Raw genomic sequence first — 14,296 nt, forward strand, 5'->3', positions numbered from 1 at the left:
AACAAAACACGGATACACAACTGGCCAGCGTGCTGAGCACTTCAAAGGTAGCTGCGACACAACAGGGAGAGAGCGCTACGTGCTGACAAAGCCTTTTTTACTGTACTATTATTATTTGATAAAACAACACGCTTCTTTCGTCAAAAGATATCAAATATGGATGCGTTCTTTAGAAAGAAAAGGAGCGTAATTTTGCATTTTGGAAGAATATGACTAGGAATTAGTACATGCTAAGAAGAAAAAATGTCAAAAATCTGTGCTTCCCATACATTCCTGTATTTGTGGTGGTCCAACATAAATATATTAATATGTGGCGCGACGCTGTTCGCCCTTGCTGATAAACTAGTGGGACTGTTTGTGTAACTTGACTTCTTAATGCGTCTCACACACACCTATCCCACCAGAGAATAAGACGATGTAGCAGGAGGGATCAGTGTTGTTATATAGAGTATTCAGACGTCTCTACGTTCTGATTTTTTATTGTTTTTTTAAGTCACTAGTGACAAATCTAGCGACTTTTTCTGGTATTATTGGACACTTTTGGAGACGCTGTTTGTTTGTTTTTTTACTGGCCCGCAGCACAGTTGAAAAATATAATTTAACACAAAAAAACCCCACAATAACAACAAACTTAAAAAATTAGCAGTAATTGTACAAGAATTGAAAAGTGTAACAAGTCGTCATTTTACGAGAATAACACACTAAAATAAATATATATCATAATAAAAAATTATTAAATAATACTATTAAATGAATATTATGAGGAAAGTAATGTCATTTTGGTAGCATAAAGTCGAAATATTCAAGAATTTTTTTTTTATCGTAACATGAGAAACAAACCAACAAATAAAGTTGTAATTTGTGCAAAATTAGGTTGGGTTACGAGAATCAAGTCATAATGTTATGGTAATGCAATGGTTTAATTTATTTCAACATGCATACAAGCTACATTGGAATACACCACATAATACAATTCACAGTTCCGCATGTCCAAAAGGAGTGGGAAGAAGCAAAGCTTATTTAATCCTACCCCCAATCCCCCCGGTCCGTTTTACATCAATTCGAATACATTTGTTCACTTCCTGTATTCCAAACGCACTCTCTTCTGGTTGAATACATGGGAAAATGATACGGTAATGTAATAATGTGGCGCGGTCAAATATCTTGTCACCGTAACTACTTAATATGACAATTACTATAATACATAACATGTATGAAATACTGTAGGACAAAACAGAGTTGGATAATGGGTGAGTACTGACAATGAACTCACAAAAATGAAGAGTCCGTAATACGTGTGATAGTGATTAGAGATAGTATTGACAAACGAAATGGAACGGAATATAGTTGGATAATGGGTGAGTAGTGGCAATATACTCACATAAGAATGAAGAGTAATAAGTGACAAGAATGAAGAGTTAGTAGTGAGTGTAGTGGTGTTTAGACGTAGTATTGTATGTGCACTGTGTTTCGGGACTCTTCTTCCTTGTACTTTGCAAACATCAACTGCTTGTATTGTTTCATGAAATCGCTCGTTAGTGCTCTCTTTGAGTTCCTTGCTCAATCCGTTCCATAATTTGATTCCACATACTGAAATGCTGAAGGTTTTTAGCGTTGTTCCCGCGTGCAAGTGTTTTAAGTTACATTTTTCCATGAGGTCATATTTGTCCTCTCGTCGAGAAGAACTGTATGACATTTTTGGGTAGCAGATTGTTGTTTGCTTTATTTTAGCTGTTTGAAGCTGTTTGAAAATTAACTAGATCATCAAAAAATTAACTAGATCATCAAATTTTAATAATTGTGATTTTAGAAATAAGAGGATTTGTGTGTTCTCTATACCAGCATTATGGATTATCCTAACTTATCTTTTTTGCAGTACCTTTAGCGAGTGAAGTGTGTACAACAACAACAGCAGTCTACCACGAAACAGCCATCATATATTAATTCATTAGTTTCTGAAAAAATGCGATATAGCAAGGCAGCGATAATCAAACCGCAATATTACGAGAGCCAACTGTAAAGTCATAATATTAACAAGAAAATTACAAAGATAAATATTTGTAACGAACGGTGAAATATTTGGAAAATTTTTAAAAAACAACAGCAAAATTTGGAGAAAAAAAAAGCAAAGAAAGTTGATACTAATAATAGTCTTTTTCACCACCATCACAAAGCTGAGATGCAGTTTTCTTGAACTGCATAAAACTTCTTAGCATACGGTACCATCAAAGTGGCCCATGCATCCTTTCATTTTCGCTCTTCTCAAGGAGCGCTGCTTTTTTTGTCTTGTTAAATTATACTTTTAGGATGTGCCGCGGGCTGCAAATGGCCCCCGGATCACATTTTTGGACACCCCTGATTTAATACGTCACAATATTGATGAACAGTGGCATCAGTCATAATGTACAACCAAGGCTGCTTTGGCAGCCTTCTGATTGGACAAAATGTGCATTAAAAGCCAGTGATTGTGCTTTTATGTGGTGTGGATGGAGATTTTTTTTGTGTGCAATTTTCACAATAACATACAATAGAAATGTCGTAAAACACACCATGGATGCTGGCTGACATGCTTATTGAGGTAGTCGGCCATGTTTCTCGCAGTTAAATTTTCCAGTTTTTAAGTTTTAGTGTGCTGGCATGACGTGCTGTGGAGGTTACCTTGTGGCGAGGCTGGTCAGGGGAGGACACCACCACTGTGTTGCAGATGGTGAGCGCGATAAAGAAGTCGATGATGTCAGAGAGGTCAGAGGGCAGCTGGGACATGGGCTGGCTGTGGAAGCGCATGAAGTCCATCTGACTGCCACATTCGTTGACTTTGTCCAGCAGCTGCGGGTCGGGCGTGATATCTTTCTCCTGCGGGACACAGGGGAGATTTATCAGCGGGGAGCAGACAGCCAGCCCGGGGGGTGGGGGCGCACCATGGGGCTGCTGAAGGCCGTGTGTTTGGACAGGATGCTGGCTCTCTTGGCCTCCGCCCTGCTGCCTGTCCTGCGGTGGGATTTGGTGCTCTGGGAGCGCAGCACTGCCCGCACGCTCTGGTGGCTGCTCACGCTGTCTCGTCTGGGCAGGGTGCCGCCGTGAGACGTGCACTCGTCCTCCTCGGAGTCCAGCTCCTGGTACATAGCCAGTCTTCTAGCTGGACAACACACACAATTACATTATTAAAACAAGGGTGCCCAAATTCTTTTCAGCAAGGGACACAGTGAAAAATGTAATGATGCAATAAGGGCCACTGTGTTATTTATATGCTAAGAAGTTATATATAATCATCTCAGCTTTGTCATATAGTATAGTAGGGGAAAAAGCCTTTTATTAGTATCAACTTCAGTCTTTGCTCTTTTTTTCCCCATTTTTTCTGGAGGGGTTTTTCCCAAATATTTCAGTTTTCTTCTTAAATAACCTTGGTAAAATTTTCTTCTTGGAATATTTTGACTTTATTTCCATAATATTTTTGCTTTATTCACACAATACAGTATAACATTTTCCCCAACCTAATTTATTTTTTTTATTGTTTCCCATATTACGACTTTAAACAAATAACATATTTCTTTAACATATCAACTCTACGTTACTAAAATAACATTTTTCCTCAGGATATTCCGTGTTTATTCTCGTAAAAATCACAACTTTATCATTTATTTTTTTCCACTATTTAAGCTTTCTTATTGTAAATATTTTTTTAATATATTTTGACTTTATTCCCATAATATTATAACTTTTTCCCCAGCCTAATTTTCCAAAAATTACTGCTTTATTTTGTTTCGTTTGTTTCTCCTAATATTACGACTTAAAAACATTTTCTTTAATATTTAAATTCTATGCTAATAAAACATTATTTTTCCTCATAATATTCCGGGTTTATTCTCATTAAATTGACTTTTTTCTCATTGCAATTCTTTTCTCGTACAAAAACAGCTGTTTTTTCCATTTCTTTTGGGTTTTTTTTCAACTATTTCAACTTTCTTCTTGTCAATTTTCTTCTCATAATATTTTGACTTTATTCCCATTATACAATTTTATCCTTAACCTAACTATCCAAAAAATGCTAATTTATTTTGTTTGTTTCTCATAATATTATGAAGGAAAAAAAATCCTGTTTCTTGAACATTTCAACTTTATGCAACTACAATGACGTTATTTTTCCTCATATTACATTATTCTCGTAAAATTATAACTTTTTCCTCATTTGATTACAACTTTTTTGTCTTCATATTTTGACTTTATTCTTGTAAGATGATGCAGTTTTCTCCCCATTTCTGTTGTTTGGTCTTTTTTAATTTTTCAACTATTTCAACCTTCTTCTTGTAATATTTTTTATTTTTTCATAATATTATTATATTCTATTTTTCATATTATTGCCATTAAAATTATTTCCACAACCTACTTTTTCAAAGATTACAACTTTATTTTGTTTTGTTTGTTTCTCATATTATGACTATATTGTGACAAAATGTATTTTTGTTTAATATTTCAACTTAATGCAACTAACATGTTATTTTTCCTCGTATTATGTTATTCTTGCCAAATTACAATTTTTTTCTTTTAATATTTTGACTTTATTCTTGTCAAATTTTGCTGTTGTTTTTTTACTTTTCTTATTAAATTATATATTTTTTTAAGTGCCACGGGCCAATAAAAAAAAAATAAAAAAAAAAAAACAGCCACAGGCCACATTTTGGACACCCGTGTATTAAAAGATTCACAATTATGCCAAACGTGATAAAAATCTATCATCTGCCATCCATTTTTTATTAATTAAAATTTAATATTTTTTATTGTTTAGATTTTGTGTATTAAAAAAAAATTACAAACATTTAAAAGCAGGCTTTGCTACACATATTAAAATGGTGGTCTTTACATCATAGCCAATTAGCAAATTATCCAGTGACATCATCAGCCGCGGAGAACCACAAATAAATTGCAGACCTGCACTCTTACGGGACCCCTGACAATTTTTTGGAGCGCGTATTGTCTCACCGTTTGCATCGTGCGAGTACTCCACGCCCGCCACGTTGCAGCGTCGGAACACCATCTTGTTTTCTGTCAGCGTGCCCGTCTTGTCGGAAAAAATGTACTGAATCTGCCCCAGGTCCTCTGTGATGTTGAGGGCCCGGCACTGCAGGTGGGAGTCGGTCTCCTCTTCGTACAGATCCACGTCCTGGTGGATGAAGTACACCTGGCAGATTTTCACGATCTCGATGGACACAAAAAGCGAGATGGGTATCAGCACCTGGTGGCGGAGAAGAGAAAGCGACAGAGCTTGGTTTATGCAGCATCACTTGCAACAGAAACAACAGAATCGAAACAGGAGAACTGAAAAATGAAAGGATGCAACTTTTCCACTTTGATATTTTCTAAATGTAGATACAGTAAGCTAAGAGGTTATTATATTTCAAGAAAAAACTGCATCTCAGCTTTGTCATATACAGTAGGTGCAGGGTTTCGCTACATGTAATTGATCATGGTGGGCCGCAACTACAAAATAAAATTTTGAAAACAAAAAAACAATGAAACAATGTTACTTTCAAAACAATTTAAAATATCATTAAAATGTTTCACTGCGCTGGTGATGGTGTCATTACGCCAGCATTGCAGCCATCTTGTTGACGTATGTGTTCCACGAAGATGTGAGCGTGTCTTCACCACATACAAAACAACGGACAGGCGACAGTGTGCAGTGAGACAACGGAAGAGAGAATGTAATGCTGCGCAATTGTGAGGACAGATTTTTTTCAGATTCGTTTTTGTGATGCAAATGTATTACTCATTTGAATGCATATTCTCTTCTGTTGTTGCTTAATTTATTGGTATTAATGTTTCTTCATTAATATGTGATGTTTCTTATTCATTTTCTTTTGTTTTCTTTCTTCTTTTTTGGGAGAATGAACAGAATAAGAATTTCATTGCATAGTATAACTACCTGTTTTACTGTGCATATGACAATAAAACTCTTGAATTGAATCGTGAATATTGTTTTGAGAAGCCAAACTCTTTACTTAAGTGCCCCCAGCAACTAACCGGAACCGAAATCCAACCAGAACTGGGCTCACGGGACCAAGTGCAGAGTAAGTCACCAGTGATGGACTAACACTGCTGATGGGGATGTCATACAACTTCATGTCAAAAAGTCCCAACTATCCCTTTAAGTAAACTTAGTCAATTTTCTTTCCGGAATATTATGATTTTCATTCCCATAATATTTTGACTTTATTCCCCTAATTTGATCATTTTTCCCCAAACTAATTTTCTGAAAATGACAACTTTATTTTGTTTTGTTTGTTTCTCATAATATTACAACTGTTAAAGAAGAACATACTTCAAATAACAGAACAATATCTCAATTCTCTATGCTACTAAAATGACATTATTTTTCCTCATATTACAAGTTTATACTCGTAAAAGTGCAACTTTTTTTCTTAATATTTTCACTTAATCTTGTAGGTAAAACTACAGCTGTTTTTTCCTTTATGATTTCTTTAGATCACATGTGTCAAACTCGTGCCCTGGAGGGCCGAGACGCTGCAGGTTTTCTCTACAACCAGTTTCTTCAGCAGGTGATTTAATTGATGAGCTCCTTCCCTCAAACTAAAGGTGTTGATCATTAAAATTACCTGCTTTAGTGACTGGCTGGAAAGATGATTCTTGAGATGATTCTTTATGATTTCAACTCCTGTCTTTGTGATTTCAACTCTAATGGGACATTATTTTTCCTCATAATTTTACAAGTTTCTTCTCCTAAAATTACAACTTTTTCTTGTTTGATTAAGAAATTTTTTTGTTAATATTTGGACTTCATTCTTGTGAAAGTCGAGCTTTTTTTTCCCATTTTTGCTGTTTTTTCCCCTCAAACCTTTGTTAATGTTCTTATTGCAATAATTACTTTATTCCATAATATTTACACTTTATTCTCTGAACATAACTTTTTCCACAGCTTAATTTTAGAAAAATTACAACTTTATCATTGTTTTGTTTTTCCACAATATTACGACTTAAAAAAAAGAACATCTTTAAAAATAATGTTCTTTAATATTTCAACTTTATGCTACTAAAATGTTGTTTTTCCTAAAAATATTATTAGCTTATTCTCATAAAATTACAACTATTTTCTCATTAGAATATTAATTTTTTTCTTAATATTTTGAATTTATTCTTGTAAAATTACAGCGGGGCGGGTTCCCCATTTCTGCAGGGGTTTTTTTCCCCCCTCCCAACTATTTCAACTTTCTTCTTGTAAATTTTCTTTTCGTAATTATGACTTTATTCCCATAATATTTTTACTTTAAATCTGGCAATATTATAGCTTTTTCCCCCCAATAAAATATTCCAAAATTACAAATTTATTTCATTTTATTTCTCAACTGTTAAAAAAATAACATATTTAAATTAACATATAATAAAAATATCACATATAACAAAGTAACTTTTCAACTCTGTGCTACGAAAATTACATTATTTTTCCCTCAACCCAACTGTCCAAAAATGACACCTTTATTTTGTTTTGTTTGTTTCTCATACACTCCTGAACGACATCTTAGGATCAGTTGAAAAATTGCTAGAATTTGCATTTTGCACATTTGGATCTTAATGAGGTTTTAAGTAGAGCTACAATATACAAAAACAAGAAGGGGGAGTGAGACAAAAAGCATTTTGAAAGAGTCATTTTTTGAAAACAACAATTAAACTGAAATAAGCTGTTTATCAGCTGAACAAAAGTTTAAGACCATCGCTCGAAAAAATAAAAAACTCTCCAAACCAGAACAAAAATTGTTCTCAGTAGGACTCAGTAATGAGTAGCACCGTGGGAACTAGTGGGAACATTGCTCCAAGTGGTGAAGATGGCTTCACCAAGGGCATCAACTGTCTGGAACTGATGGCCATTTTTATAAACCTTCCTTGCCATCCATCCCCAAATATTCTCTATGGGATTTAAATGAGGGGAACATGCAGGATGGTCCAAAAGAGTGATGTTATTCTCCCTGAAGAAGTCCTTGGTCAAGCCAGCATTGTGAACTGCAGCGTTGTCCTGTTGAAAAAGCCAGCTGTTACCACACAGACGAGGGCCCTCAGTCATGAGGGATGCCCGCCGCAACATCTGCACGTAAGCGGCCGCCATTTGACGACCCCGCACCACCTGAAGCTCCAGTGTTCCACTGAATGAAAAAGCACCCCAGACCATGATGGACCCCCCTCCACAGTGCCGGGTAGAAAACATCTCAGGTGGGATCTCCTTGTCATGCCAGTAACCTTGGAAGCCATCTGGACCGTCAAGGTTACATTTTTTCTCATCAGAGAATAAAACTTTTTTTCACCTTTCAATGTCCCATGTTTGATGCTCCCTGGCAAAGTCTAAACGGGCAGTTTTGTGGCGCTGAAGGAGACGAGGTCTTTGAATTCCTTTTTTGTTTTTTTAAACCCTTTTCCCGCAGATGCCGTCTGATGGTTATTGCGCTACAGTCGGCACCAGTAAGGACCTTAATGTGGGTGGAAGACCACCCTGTGTCTTGATGGACAGCCAATTGGATCCTTTGGCTCAGCGCAAGTGTGATTTTTTTTTGGGTCTACCACTTGACTTTTTTGTTCCATAATGCTCAGGATCTTTCAAAAAATGTAGAATGACTGATTTACTGCACCCAACCTCAGCAGCAATGGCACGCTGTGAGAGGCCTTGCTTATGCAATCCGACAATCCGACCACGTTCAAAAAGAGAAAGCTTCTTAGCTTTAGCCATCAGGAGGGCATGACAGTGTGAATGCCAGACAGAAAATGACAATTTTGAGCAGATTTGAGCTTTTATAGCCTGTGGTCCTAAACTTTTGATCAGGTGATAAACAATTTTTGTTTTTTGTTTTTGTTTAAATTACAAGCTCCAAATTGTACAAGCTCCTTCTTGTTTTTGCATATTGTAGCTCTACTTAAAACCTCATTAAGATCAAAATGTGCAAAATGAAAATTCTATCAATTTTTCAACTGGTCTTAAGATTCCGATCATGAGTGTAGTACAACTGTTTACAAAATATAACATATTTAAAGTAATATATAACAATATTTTGAGTTTATGGGCTGCACAGTGGCCAGGTGGTTAGCATGTTGGCCACACAATCAGGAGATTGGGAAGACCTGGATTCGAATCTCCATTGGGCATCTCTGTGTGGAGTTTGCATGTTCTCCCCGTGCGTGTGTGCGATTTGATGAAAATTTGTAAACATTTTATTAATTTAGTTAGCACCTTGGCCACACAGTCACCGTCTGGAGATCGGGAAGACCTGGGTTCGATTGTCCCCTTGGGCATTTCTGTGTGGAGTTTGCATGTTCTCCCCGTGTGTGTGTGGGTTTTCTCCGGGTACTCCGGTTTCCTCCCACATTCCAAAAACATGCATGTTAGGTTAATTGGAGACTCTAAATTGTCCATAGGTATGAATGTGAGTGTGAATGGTTGTTTGTCTATATGTGCCCTGCCATTGGCTGGCGACCAGTCCAGGGTGTACCCCGCCTCTTGCCCGGAGTCAGCTGGGATAGGCTCCAGTACACCCGTGACCCTAGTGAGGATAAGCGGCATAGAAGATGGATGGATGGATTTTGAGTTTATTCTCGTAAAAGTGTGACTTTTTTCTCCTGAGAATACAGCTTTTTTCTCTTAATATTTTGACTTTATTCTCTTAAAAATGACAACTCTTTTTTTTCTTTTTGCACTTTTTTTCCAACTATTTCAAATTTCTTCTTGGAAATTTAATTTTTGTAATTAGGACTTTATTCCCATATTATGACATTGTTCTTGTTATATAACTTTTCCTGCAACATAATTTTTCCAAAATTTGTTGTTTTGAAAAAAAATGTGTAAAAATTGTGTAATATTTGTACATTATGCTACTAAAATTGTGCTATTTTTTGTAATATTACAATGTTATTCTTCTAAAATTACAACTTTTTCTCATTAAATTTGAGGTTTTTTTCTCTTAATATTTTGACCTTATTCTTGTAAAATTACTGCAGACTGTATTTTTACTGTTTTGGTTTTTAGTTTATACAGTAGTATATTTGTATATTTTTAGAATGTATTGGCGGGCCAATAAAAAAAAACAAAAACAACCACGGGCCTCATGTTCTGCACTTTGGACACCCCTGAAATAGAGCTGTGAGGTCACTGCTAAAACTGGCCAAGAATTCAAGTAATAATTGAAAGTCAGAGTTAGCAAAATGCAATGATAATGTGTAAAAAAAAAAAAAAAAAAAAAAAAAAAAAAAAACATTCAATTGAACCTTCAACTATGAAGCAAATTAACTGAAAATCAGCTAAAAGAATAAAATGTAAAGGCAAAAGGAATGAAATGAACTTTGTTCAAGTAAGCTGGTCTAGCGAGGATGTTGCCCATAATTTTGTTTTATTTTTTTTAAACGACGCTTAGATTTCCCAGCAGCACATAATGGAAAGTCATTTGAGCAAAATGACTCACAGCACAGTGAGAGACTGAACACTTTCCCTCTTCATAACAAAAGTCATGTGTTGTTTCAAAGTGCATTAAGAAATGTCAGAGATGGGGGAGGGCAAAAAACAACAACAAAAAAAAAAAAACAGGAAAGTCCCCCACCGCAAACAAACCCCCCGTCTCTTATTTATTTAAGTAGCACCTGAATGAGCTGCGACATGTGACCCAGCACAGAGTGACATTTATTTTGTTTATTTTGTATGTCAATCAATAATAGTGACCCTTTCCTTTCGGTACAGATACCAAAAAGTATCTGTATCAACAGTAATCCCTCGCCACTTTACGCTTCAAATTTTACGCCTTCACTCTATGCCGCGTTTTCCAAAATACATGAATTTAAAAAATCATGCTGTTTCGTGGCATTTGTTATATTTCAGCAAATTCTAAATATTTTTTTTCTAAGTGAACGATTTTCAAGCATAAAAAGGACTAAATTACAGTAAGTAAAATACAGATATACAGTCAGGCATTCAGAAGACTCATTCAAAGACGCTGTGATGATATGTATAGTATTCTACACTGGTCAGTAAGGTTACATTGATGAGACAAAATAGCCACTACAGGATGTACTGTCCAGAAACTGGAAGTAAAAAAGGAACAAGGAACTCTCCCAATGCTAACATGTATATTACAGACTTGTTTATGTCTTATGTCTTATTATGTCATGGAAAAAATTATTAGATCACCCTTGTTTCTTCAGTTTCTTGTTCATTTTAATGCCTGATACAACTAAAGCTACCTTTCTTTGGACAAATATAACAATGACAACAAAAATAGCTCACAAGAGTTACATTTTTTGGCAGTACGATTCTATAGCTATTCATGTAAGAACTTAAGTGATTTTGGTTATTACCAAGAAAACCATGAAAGTTGCTAGATATCAGCTCTTCAATTCAACTCTTATGAGCTATATTTGTTATCATCATTATATTTGTCCAAACAAATGTACCTTTAGTTGTACCAGGCATTAAAATGGATCAGTAAACTGAAGAAACAAAGGTGGTCTAATCATTTTTTCCGTGACTGTATGTCTTATTTTCTCTTATTACGGTATGTCTACTATATTGGGTATTAAGAGTATAAGGGTGACAACAGGGGTATTAGTTCATGTCTGAAGGGCTCTAACAATGTACAGAATCTGCCTTTAGAAGCTCATAAACAGGTTTTCTATGCTTTAACCACAAAAATATTCTATTTAATATAAATAAGCAATTCCACTTCTCACAGTCGGGTCTGGAACCAGTTAACTGGGATAAACGAGCCCTTACTGTATACTGTAACATTGCGGGGATTGCTTAAGCATGCTTGAGGCACTTGTTTTATCAAAAGTTGCTCAAGTTACATGTTTACAGCTAAGGTAGTTGTTGCTTATTATTCCCCATAGTAGGAGTAGTTATTACCGCGCTTTAATGTCATATATGTTACGTCTGTGAGATAAACATAGTGGCAACTGTTAATTTGCATGTCCACCATTATCTAAGACTACTATAAAGATATACAAGTACATCGTGTCCCACTTCACCCTTCCATGTAGGATTTCCAGGGGCTTATACATTCACAAGTTAATGTCTTCATACAAATAATTTTGAAAATGTTCCAAGTCATGTAAATTGCATGTTTTGAAAGCAGCTCCCTTGTATCAAGTCTAGTAATGCGATGCATGTTTTGATTATTTCCTTATTTTGTTTGTAGTCAACTCTTTTTTCACTTTTTCCAAGGAGGTGTTTTTGTGATGCAAATGTATTGCTCATTGGAAAGCATATTGTTTTGAGAAGCCAAACTCTTTACATTCAGTGGCTGCAGATGGGACTTTTCAATAGCTAGTAAATATTGTATGACTAATTGACATTGGTAATATGTTTTTGTGTATCCATCTATCCATCTTCTATGAGCTAAGCCTTTTATAAACACATTATGTGAAAAACACCTCAGATTAGTCTATGTATGATCACTTTCAGCCCAATGCAGCCACTTGTTTTTATTTTTAAAAGCTCAACTATAGTATGAAATTCTAGGCTAATGACCAAAATGCACTAAATGTATATACACTAGGTCCCCAACTTACAAACATCCGACTATGCCTCTAGTCATTCGCTTTACCAGATAAAAGTGCGAGGTCCCAGCCTGCTATCCTGAGGGAAACTTTGGCGGGAACCAGCTGGTTCGATTAGTCTTTCGCCCCTATAACCAGGTCGTAGGACCGATTTGCACGTCAGGACAGGTTAAGCGAATGTTTAGATTTTGTCATTTCGAGCTGTGAATCCTTTTACTCCATATATACCAACTACACCAACATATACAGTATACTGCTGTACACTAGGTCCCCAACTTGCAAACATCCGACTTGCGAACATTCGGAGATACGAACGCAAGCTGACTGGTCTATATTTTCATGTATTTTGCCTTTTGGAACGCCATCGGTATTTATACTGCTACATGCTTGACCAGTAGAGGGCACTGTGACACTGCTAATGGGACCAACAGGTAGAGGAAGAAGGTGGGGAGAGAGAGTTTAAAGGAGAAATGCAAAGCTAAATTGTAGCTGTACTATGCAACCCGGACAGAGCGTGTGATTAAAGTTTATTTAGAGTTAATAGGCCTGCTTAATTCTACACCACCCACAGAACACTACCTCTTTTAGAAGAGTCTAACGACGACGATTTGTCCTTTTTTCAATAACTCCTCCTCCACCACGACGACATATGCTCGACCACTCCTCTTCAAAGGTAAATAACATTTATCATTATGTATTATTATATCATTTTTATTATTATTGGGTTTTTTTTCATTAATTATCCTCGTTTAATATTACTACTACATCCAAACTCATATTTACATACATACGCGCATATATATTATATATATACATGCATATACACATACATACAGTCAAACCTGCCTTAGTGGCCACCTTTATAGAACGGCCACCTGCCTATAGCAGCCACTGAAAAATCCCCCGCAGCAAATTTACATGTTATAGACTCTGTGTATAGCAGTCACCTGTCCAACGCGGCCAGCGGCCACCCATTTTGTCTCCCTTGGTCAATATCTGACCGCATATAGCGACCAAATTACCAACTCAAGTAGAAGCTTCATGCACGAAAAAGTTTTGTTTTTCAATCAATGAAGCCGTCGTGTGTAAACTTTAATTACTGAGTCCTAGCTCAGTCACAATCATTCACAAGATCCACACAAACTGTCAGTTGTTCCACATAAAAAAGCAGTCTTCTTTTGAGCTTGCCATTTCCTGGTCAAACATGTAACTTTAAGAGCATTTGCACCAAAACATTACCGCAAAGTAGGCTGGGAACAGGACGTGCTCCCAGCGACGCTACAATAAAAAAAAAAAACATACGCTAGCATGCATGCGGCAGCGGGAGCAAAACTGAGTTCGGTTGTACTTAATTGAAGTATTTTAGAATGTACTCACGTTATTTTTGATCAATCCTCATCCACAAATCCATCAAAGTCCTCATCTTCTGTATTCAACACAAAAAAGCCATCTTCTTTTCCGTTCGCTACTAGTCTGTTAACTTGTCAGTGTTATTCAGCGCCGAAGCAAAGAAGGAAACTTCTCCTGTTGCTTCTGCCAACTTTATTCCTTGAACGCGGCCACCAGACAGCAGCTCAGAACACACACACATCTCTCAGCATCGTCTCTCCTTCCTGCTTGCCCACAAGGCAAAGGTTAAACAAGCCCCACTACATAGCTGTCCAGCCAATGCCTGTAAGAAATGACACCATTTATTTCCTGGTGTGCACTGGTCAATACTGTAATGCCGCTTGTTGTGGGGAAGGAGAGACTCACGTCG

The 14,296-nt window shown here is 36.4% G+C and overlaps 1 protein-coding gene across 1 annotated transcript in view; it reads right to left on the reverse strand.

Annotated features, from left to right (window-relative positions):
* atp10a (ATPase phospholipid transporting 10A) overlaps window positions 1-14,296 on the reverse strand; it is a 67,830-nt gene that overhangs the window by 32,304 nt on the left and 21,230 nt on the right. The window contains exons 7-9 of the mRNA XM_054790397.1: window positions 4,978-5,230; window positions 2,919-3,136; window positions 2,659-2,853 (exon numbers count right to left, since the gene is read on the reverse strand). Coding sequence (XP_054646372.1) covers window positions 2,659-2,853; window positions 2,919-3,136; window positions 4,978-5,230 — 666 coding nt within the window. The remainder of the gene's footprint in view (window positions 1-2,658; window positions 2,854-2,918; window positions 3,137-4,977; window positions 5,231-14,296) is intronic.

This window comes from Dunckerocampus dactyliophorus, chromosome 10 (assembly GCF_027744805.1).
Source record: "Dunckerocampus dactyliophorus isolate RoL2022-P2 chromosome 10, RoL_Ddac_1.1, whole genome shotgun sequence".
Lineage (NCBI taxonomy): Eukaryota > Metazoa > Chordata > Actinopteri > Syngnathiformes > Syngnathidae > Dunckerocampus > Dunckerocampus dactyliophorus.